Source organism: Dendroctonus ponderosae, unplaced genomic scaffold (genome assembly GCF_020466585.1).
Source record: "Dendroctonus ponderosae isolate FM_Combo_2020 unplaced genomic scaffold, Dpon_F_20191213v2 Dpon_F_20191213_4, whole genome shotgun sequence".
Taxonomy (NCBI): domain Eukaryota; kingdom Metazoa; phylum Arthropoda; class Insecta; order Coleoptera; family Curculionidae; genus Dendroctonus; species Dendroctonus ponderosae.
This window is the reverse complement of record NW_026018611.1, coordinates 16054331-16064059: the sequence shown is the minus strand read 5'-3', so window position 1 is coordinate 16064059 and position 9729 is coordinate 16054331. Positions and strand designations below refer to the sequence as shown.

Below are 9729 nucleotides of genomic sequence, written 5' to 3'. Positions count from 1 at the left end.
TTTTTTTGTTTAAATCTTAGTTTTATTGTGCGCATCCATCACCTTGTCATGCAGGGACAAGGTCGTGATTCCCGCTCTCCACAAGAGGAGACAGAGGTGCCCTCTGCTCGCAACTCGAGCGAATGGAGGGGGAATCTACGCGACAGTATTGTCAAGTTAGTACTACGCATAGTACGGTAGTTACGGTCTATGTACTGCGTTTGAATCAATTTCTGGTTATTTAAGGTGAACGTTCTTACCCACTATTTTGGGTATAAGATGTAGTCTGTTGGTGCTACTATAAGGGATCAAATCGTCGGCTTAAAGCTAAAACTAACAAAGTCTAAAATATAAATTTTTGCTAGATGCACATTTAAATCAAGCCGAAAATTATACAAGAATCATTTTGCAAATTCGGTCATTAAAAACATATTTTAGTGCACCTAATTGTGTGCCCTGGCCACGGGGAACTTTGTCAGTTTTTTTAAGACAAATATATACATTTTTTTAATTATTTGGTTAATCAAACACGGATAAGCGCCGAATAGGGCGGAGCTGAAACATACCCGGTGACGTCACATAACGCCTAGACAGAAACAAAAACGCTTTAGGAAAACATTTCTAGGGCCCTTATTTGTTCGTCATTAATCAATTTCACCAAAGAAAAAAATGTGTAAAAACCCATTACCCATTACCATAAATAAGGCACCCTAAGACAAACGTTAACAACAATATCCCGTGTTGTATAGCGTGAATAAATCTGTTTAAATACAGAGTAGGAACACCATGCATAAGTCAAATAGTACACACTTTATAAAACTTGCATAGAGATAAACATAAATAATAAATCTACTAAAATTTTAAGTAAAATGATATTTTAGTATTTTTGAGCAGTGCTCCACTTTTGCTAATGAATTTAAATTTGTAAAATAGATATAATAACTGGATTAAATCGATTACCAATATCACCGTTGGCAAGCGTAATTAACACTGGTTCTTCTGGAACCAATCCGGGCTCATCCATGTAGAAATACAATTCCAAATCATTTGACGACATCAACACGAACCCCTCTCCCATATAACGCGGTGGTTCATCTAACATCCCTAAAATTATCAATTAGTAATTAATTAACATGCCTTTAAATATATTTCATTGGTAGTAAATATATAAACTTATCATATGTATGTATAAGCCTAAAGCTAAAGCTGGCTTTATAAGACTGGTCGCAGTACTGATAGGGCCGACCAGTCAGTCAAGTACTTTTATTGTTTTTGTTTTCATTTTAACGTTAGTCTGTTTTACAGCAAATACAATACTTTATGGTTTCTATACATGTCATTTGAAGTTATTACTTCAGTCTGGCGTCCCGTGACGCACAACTTTTTAATATCTTCGGAAGTGATCAAAATTTTCCACGTTTTAAAACGGCATTTGAAAAAGTTCAAATATGCGCCACTTAACGCGAAATTAAGTTACCTCGAATTTCTTATAGATTCCGAGATTCCAATGGTGAGACTCACGAAGCAGGCAATCTATACCAGGGTAGTATGAAAAATCCGTGCAAAGTCAGAGAGAGTAATTTTTTTAAATATTTTATAATACATATTATCATGAGATAAAGTCTCAAATATGGCGGACCAAGCTGTACATTTCAATTTTGCATAAAGGAATTTGCAGTATACTACAACATCCTATTTGAACAGTTTCTCAACCCGACCTTTTCTTTGAAAAAAATATTTCATAGAATTACCTGTGTATTTTAAGCTGGGAGCCAACATAACCCGCACATTTTCTGCCTTGCACTTAACAAAATGCATAAATCTGTCCAACGTGCAAACTGCAGGTTTTGTAGAGTACACAAAATGGCTTTCTTCGAATGTAATACTTAGCGTAGTTGGAACCAGTCTATTGCCGAAAACCAGCCTACTAGACATAATATCGCACTTAATAACTGGTATCAAATCTCTCCATGTTCGAGCCATCGCTGCTTCCGGGCGTTGTTTTTTAGTGTCTTTCTTAGATTGATTTTGGGTTTCGTTTTCATTCCTAGATGAGTATAGTTTGTAATTAGAATATTTTGTTATACAATGTATTTCTTCGCAGCAACAATCACCCAAACTTACTTTTCTATCTCATCAACCACTTGATTATCCTTGTTGTTTGGGAATATACTAGAAGGTAGTCCAAATGTTTTCTCCAGATTGGAATACATATACGACCTGCAAATTATTATCATATTTTATACATAAAACAATTAGTTTGGTAAGTCTTATTCATATAATAAGCATTATTTATTCATTAGGTTGAATACTATTGCATACCGGTTATATACATGCAGCTCAAAACCATTCAGCATTACTGACAGTCTCGTATCTGAATGAGACAGATCTTCACTAACGTCTCTGGGAACGTAAGACCTCCACCATCGAAAAATTAAGTAACCATCTTGGATTCGTAGTGTATAATCGTGGGTTATATAAGCAAAATCACGAAACATAATTTTGCCCGATAGGGCATTTAGACTTAAAGATCCTGAAATAAGTGTCTAAGTCAGTTTTTTTTAAATGGCACCTTCTAACTTTTGTAGTCATAGTGAAATGTAATTGTCTTTCAAACAGAACCAAAAAAATATGTGCACTGACACCTGTTAGAATTCAAGCGTTTTCTTTGTTAAAGACGACATACACTATATACGATATATTTCAGATATTAATTTACAAAAACAAATTGTGTTTTAATCTCTGTTTTAATTAATTCGGTTTGATCTTATTAGTTTTGGGTATTTACTTATTTCCATTTTTTTATAAAAACCTTTTAAAAGTTTAAATTTCCCAGTCTGCATTATATACCATTTTTTTTTAATTGTTCCCCTTTCCCTCTCGCTGCCGACGCCCCTACAGTCTGACTTAAGGATGGACGGAATTTAACGTAACCGCTAAAATAACAGTGTTCCAGACGTGTAACCTGTAACCGCAGTTAAACTTTGCCAATTTAGCCGGTTCCTTTTGAAATAGTCTCATAAACCCGAAAAAGTGGTTCGCCCCAGCACAAAACCGATGCGGCACCGTTGAGCCATCTATCTAGTTGCAGCAGTTTTAGTAACCATTTGTCAACGGAAAATGTTGTGATTGATGTGAGTGATGATTGTGTTTATCACCTTTCATCTATAAGTATTAATGTTCAGTTCTCCAGGAACCATAATCGATCAGATCAGTGAAATATTGTATAGTTTCGGTGATGATATAATTGCATATTGGAACGTAGTTTTCAGTTCTGATCAACTTTTCTTAATAACAATGTTCGATATGGTGAAAAATAAAGGTACTTTATTCTTGAGCAAAATTCACTCGTATACGACTAAAAAAAATAATATCTGATTGTAGCATTTTGCATTATTTGTTCGCATTTAGGTATTAATCAAAAGGCAAATGCCTGCCTTTTGATTAATATCAGATTTAATAAAAAATCAGTCGGCGAAGAAGGCCAAGAAACAACATAACGCAACACAGTGTTCTCCGTTGTTGTTTCCCAACATATAAAAAGGTGGCGCCCTGCTTCGCTACATCAATACGACAAGCCGTATCAGTGTCGCTGTGTGAACTCCCATGACGATGGGTTCATTAAGCAGCAGTACAACAAGCTATGTAGCAAACCGAGGAAATCTCAGCCAACTCCCACAATGCCAACAGCTGATGCCAAACGAATAACTCTAGAGCAACATGTTAAAACCGACCGAAACCAAACAACAAGCAACAAAACAACATCAAAACGATCTTTTATATTTTCGCCCACATTCACAGCGTACGCAATACCCACTATCACCAGAGCTCAACTTGCATCAGGTGGGAAAAACTCAACCCCAGCGACAAAGATATCACCATTAGAAAGAAAACTACTCTCTAATAAAAACCAACCATGGAAATAACGCAACTGAAATTCTAAATCAACAAAAGCAAGGAGATAAAATAACATCCTTTAAGTTACAAAAAAAGACAACTCTTCATTAATCCAGCAACGGAGATCATACCACCATACTCAGCGGTTGCTACTGGAGTGGACCTTGAAATCACCGACGAAATGTTTCTTAAACATCTGGAAAATCAGGACTTACTTAGATTCTGCAAACGAATTAAATCTAGAGCGAGAAACAGTCCCACCGTGATGATCAGGGTAATAACAGGCGACCTTGCCACATACGAGAAATTGATGAACGACCCCACAGTGCATTTCCTTGGTCAACTATTTAGGGTGGTGAAGAGTAAGCCTAAAACGCTGATTCCTGCTCCTTGATTCAAATGCAACCCTTTCGAACATCGGACCGAGATCTGCAAAACAACAGCCAAATGCAACAAATGCTTTGCCCGCATTCGACATTCAGCTCCAAGTCTCGGCTTCCCATCAAATGCGCTGCCTGTAACTCGGACGAGCATGCAGCATGGAGCGTAAAATGTCCAAAGCGACGAACAGCACCGATCAGCGGTATTCCTACTGTTAAGATTAAATGTCTTAATAAGAGGACATCCGAGGTCTCATGTGCGACAAATAAGAATAACAGAATACACTCACCAGTAACAGAGCATGCTCTTATATTAAACAAATACAAACATCAAGTGAATAACTCTACCAACACTAGCAGAGAAGATTTCTTAAAGAAATTGCAAAAGCAATTATTTTGACATGGATACCTCGGTTTGCCTTTTTTGGAATCATATGTATGTACTGATGTTCGACATGCTCCTACCTAACAAAAACTCCCCGACCGAACCCCATGAACAATTAGAACAAGCAATTACTAACGTAGAACATTCAACTTAAATTATTTTAAACAAAAAACAGGTAAGTTACAAACTACATTCAACGTAATTACACTGACCGCTGCATGTTTGTGGAAACCAAAACAAAACTGGGACAAACATCTACTTACAGAAACTGGCGATATATTTGGAAACATGGCAACACCACGGCTAATGCTAGAGGTGATGCGACAGTCCTACTCAAGCCAACGGTGTAACTGAGTAAGGCCAATCCTTCTTCACTAAGCAACCCTCTGAACGACTTTCTTCATTTTACTCTACCTTGCCTAGGCGACAGTGTATATTTTCTTAATGTAAATATATTCGCCCACGCTCCAACACAGAGCAAAATATCTTAACGAAAGACAGTCTATGCAAATTTGGCAAAATTGTTGGGGAGCTTAACATTAACAAGATGAAAAAGGGACAACTAAAAAGATGTTTGCAAAATTCAGGTTTTATAAGACTACGCCCTCCACCGGCACTTTTAATGCCTGAGAATCAAGACTCAACACCAGAGGTTTTACTGCACACAAGAAACCTTACGAACGACATAGACAGGATAAGATTGGGCAACGAACTGGGATCAGACCATTTGGTTATGAGTTTTAACTTCAACTCACAACTAACTATACCTACCACCCCACAGCAAAGTTCCGCTGCGAAAAACTCAACCTGAACAAGACCGACTTTGACAAAGTTAACACACATGCATTGAAACATACCAAGAAATCGAAAAAGGTAAAGGAAAAACATATTGGCAAAAAATTGGAAAAATATCCAGATACAGAAAAACAAGTTAGATAGAGACTACCAATTAACAAGAACAGAACGATACCCGGACAAAGATAAAACACAGAGCCTTCAAAAGGTCAAAAAACACAAACTTTGACAACTGGGAACGGGTGAACAAATGGCATGATGACTTTTCAAGAAACCCGACCGGACTAAACCGCGAAATCATTACATACTCCGCATCAAATCAAATCAAATCACATCAAAATATGCTTTATTGCCACGAAAAAATTCACAAATTTTATGAACAAAGCGAGTAAAAAAATAAAACGAAATACTACAACATAAACATAAACGAATATAACGAAGCCTTAGCACATTTGAAAAACATCGTATTAAAAGCAAGGTTTTTCAGCATCTAACACAAGAAAAACATGAACTCATATCACGAAATTTTAAAATACCCCAGTCATGGAAGAACGGAATCATAATTCCTATTTTAAAGAATGGACCTATCTGGTCCGATTGGAGACGCGGTGGCTCGAGTCGCAGCTAATGCGACTCAACTGGTGGACGGACCAGTCAAATAGCAGTCACAATTACGATTTAATTGAGGAAGTCCAGAAATACCCCTCAATTTCTGATTACTAAGATGAAGATTTAAAAATTTAGGTTAAAAAAAATCGATGGAGAAAAATAGCCCCATCAATGGACAAATATTTTCATTTTATAGAAAAATATATGTGTATCTAACTCTGCAATTCAAATAATTTATGAAAATGACTCAGAAAGGTTGGTCGATCTCTCGGTTGATCCTAAAGGACATTCATCAGAGCACAAAATAGGGAAAAAATACTAAAAGTGCTAATTCAGGTAAGAATGAATCCACGATGGAAGTTTTACTTGTGGATTAATATAAGCCTCCAGATCTTGTCAAATTTAAAAAAATGCTCTTTCAGATTGTGAATTTTACGTTATCTTATTGTTAAAACCACCTTTTCTCTGGCGCTTATCGAAAATTTTACAAAATTGGTTCCAGGTCTTCGTATCCTTTTGCTGGCCAAAATGCCTGAACCCCCTTGAACAAACTGAAGCTGGTCAGGATTACTCGAAAGAACTATCTGAACTTATTCTCATCTAGTTTTAAACCCCGTGCCGCAGTCGCCGATGGGACCACTAAAACCGCAGCTTAGGGATTAATCAAAAATTAAAGAATAGAACCCTTTTGCAAGTTGTCAAACTCAGAGCCCAAATGCAGATGAATACATACTAATACAGAAGCAACTTGTTCAATTATCCACAAATGGGGAACTGAAACAAATCCCGATTGAATATCCAGCATTAAAGTGATTGTACGGAAGCTCTTGATTAAGTGCCGCTATAAGCCTTGTGACAAAAAAAGAAACCGACCAGAAATTAATAGTCGTGGGGATTTGCGGTTGCTAATCACAATCGCGGTTACCAGGTATAACTGGAACTAATTTTAAAATGTTATTCACCCAAAACTACATATGTATGTTGTATGTTACCAAAAAGACAATTTGATATAATCTTAAATAAGGCTGCGGGCTACTCTGGACATGAAGTTTACTGATATTTATGGGGTGTACTTACCTATTCGAAAATATCCCTCACTAATAAACTTGTTTGCCACCTTTGTGATAATGTAGCCTAATATTCGTGAATTGTAGTATGTTATGTAAATAACCCATAGTACTGCAAATATTAACGAAAATAACAGCATTAAAAAGTTGGAATCCATTTTCAGATCTTCCAAGGAAACTTGATGTAAAGTGCTGTTCCATTTTGATGCTTCCGCTGTCTCTATGTTAAAGGACATTGTGCTGGCCCCAAACTTAGCCATTTAAATCAGTACCTAAGATAACATATTTGATAAAAATAAAAGTTATATATATGTAAACAAGAACTTTAAAGAAACTTCTTGCTTGTTCACAATTTGTAACTTACTGGTTTTATTAATAGCAGCACAAAACTAAAATATCCCATGACACTAATTAATCTTATTTTACTAAACAATAAGTTTTTCAGTTTTTTGTTGATAATAACATAGAACATTAACAATTAATATTACCTTTGACATTCTGTATTCGTCTTCTTCTTTTCTTGCCCCTGCCTCTGCTAGTAGGCGGCATTGCCAGACCAAGAAGTTACGGTAGAATAGATAGAAAAAAATGATAGATTTAAAAATAAAACGGTAGATAATTTAATATTTAATATCCCAAAATTTCTTTCTTCTGATTTTTTAAGTGGTTTTTGAAGGTACATTTGAAAAAAATCGCCGTTTCAACAAAATATTGTTTAAAACAATATTAATTTGGTGGGTAAACGGAGCGTGCAACAGAGAGTACGGCAGCTGAAAAGTCAGGCAAGTTGTAAAGTGGATAGTGCCTGCACGAGTGTTTTAAAACTGAGACATAATGAAAATAAGTTCTATGTGCATATTCAAAAAACACATTATGGCCACAATCTAGATCTACAACACTTAAGGATTTAAAATCATGACAAAGGACTAATTGCTTCAAAACTAATAGCTGGTGTAACCAAGACGAGGTAAAACACTATTTAATACATTTATATTTTGTATGTTATTTACGCTCTAAAATTTTGTTCAATGCTTTTTTACCATTTTTTATGGGCAACAGTAGATAACTAGAAACTTTATAGTCAAATATGTTGAACTTTACTGATGATGTAATGAAAAACACTATAATGTCTAATATCGCACTCCATGTGTGTTGTGAGTGAACTTATTTTGGTGACAGATTATAACTTACAAAAGTTTTTATATGGCTATAAAACGTATATAACTAATTATATGTATACTAATTTATTCATATAGGCATGAGTTAACAAACGTTTATTTGGCTTGTAGGATTGTAGATTCTACCAGAGACAAAATTCAGGATTCGTTGCAACGCATAGATTTGCTAACTTTCAAGGATGTTGACAATATAAAACGCAGTTACAATATTGAGACTAGAGATGAAAAAAGACATAACAATGATGCTGTATCTGTAGATCTTTGGGTACAAGAATGCCAGGCCTTGTGCCAAACAGGGTGACACATCTGATAACTTTGGAAAAAATGATTTCTGCCTCGCTGTCATGACCATGATGAACTCGGTTAATGATCCTGCATATTTGTAGTTTAATATAATTTTTAATAATAATAACTTTATATAACTTTTATAAACAATTAATGTTCTGCTAGTTTTTTAAATTAAAAATGGGTTTCAATTGTATGACAATATCAGTATGTTTTGTGATTTATTATATATTATTTTATTATTTTTGGAAATTCTTGTTATAAATACACTAACTTATATACTTTAAATATAATATTTTGGTTTTACAGTGTGTGTTTAAATTAAATATTCCCACCCCATTGTTTTGTGAAGCCAAGGAAATTCGGTGTAACTCAAAAACACGTCAACTTAGACATGTCAGAGGACGTTTAAACCCAGCGTGCTTTGTATTTAATGTTTCACCCCTTTGTCTCATGTTTTCCATTTTTAAATATCTCCTCAGCTTGTAATTAAATTTAAATGTTTTAAAACTCTGACTTATTACTCGATTTTTTGGCAAATATTTTGAAATGTGTCCATAAAGTTACGCTGCTTGCGCCAACAATCCTACATCATAGAGCCTGAAAACCCCCAAGCGAAAGTTTTCAGGGTATTTATTTGTATATTGTAAATACATCCATTCTATTCCGGAGCTGTAATAATTTAGAAATACATTTTTATTATATATACAGGACGCGACAGCGTGCACTGAAAGAGCACTGGACTCTTGCCTCAAGCATCGTAAACCAAAGTTAAGTGGGCCATGAGTTCCTTCAGACCATTTAAATCACCGGAAACAAATGGCCTAATGCCAGTTCTGCTACAACAGGGAACCGATTTACTGGTGCCCCTCTTGTGCAAGATGCTCCGGGCCAGCTTGGCCGTGGCATATCTACCAATTGAATGGAGAATGGCGAAAGTAGTATTCATTCCAAAACCAGGGCGGCGACGTATGCCCAGGTCAAATATTTTCGTCCGATCAGCCTAACATCCTTCTTACTCAAAACACTAGGCAAGCTGATTGACAGACATCAGGGAACAGGTTCTTACTAGAAGTCCTCTACACCACAACCAATATGCCTACCAAATGGAAAAATCCTGCGAATCTGCTATCCACGAGTTGGTGCAGAGGGCA

At 35.8% G+C, this 9729-nt stretch overlaps 1 protein-coding gene and 1 long non-coding RNA gene across 2 annotated transcripts in view; one reads left to right on the top strand and one right to left on the bottom strand.

The window, feature by feature from the left end:
• The window catches only part of LOC109541264 (transmembrane protein KIAA1109), a 107531-nt gene extending 99914 nt beyond the window's left edge, over positions 1–7617 (bottom strand). Inside the window, exons 1-6 of the mRNA XM_019910074.2 lie at positions 7477–7617; positions 7123–7384; positions 2302–2512; positions 2104–2199; positions 1731–2026; positions 940–1083 (exon numbers count right to left, since the gene is read on the bottom strand). Of these exons, the coding sequence (XP_019765633.2) occupies positions 940–1083; positions 1731–2026; positions 2104–2199; positions 2302–2512; positions 7123–7372 (997 nt within the window). The 5' untranslated portion in view covers positions 7373–7384; positions 7477–7617. The remainder of the gene's footprint in view (positions 1–939; positions 1084–1730; positions 2027–2103; positions 2200–2301; positions 2513–7122; positions 7385–7476) is intronic.
• Positions 7618–7855: 238 nt separating this feature from the next.
• Positions 7856–8883, top strand: LOC125504161. The gene is made up of 2 exons (XR_007281319.1): positions 7856–8079; positions 8402–8883. It is a non-coding gene; the product is annotated as an uncharacterized LOC125504161 (long non-coding RNA).
• Positions 8884–9729: the final 846 nt, after the last annotated feature.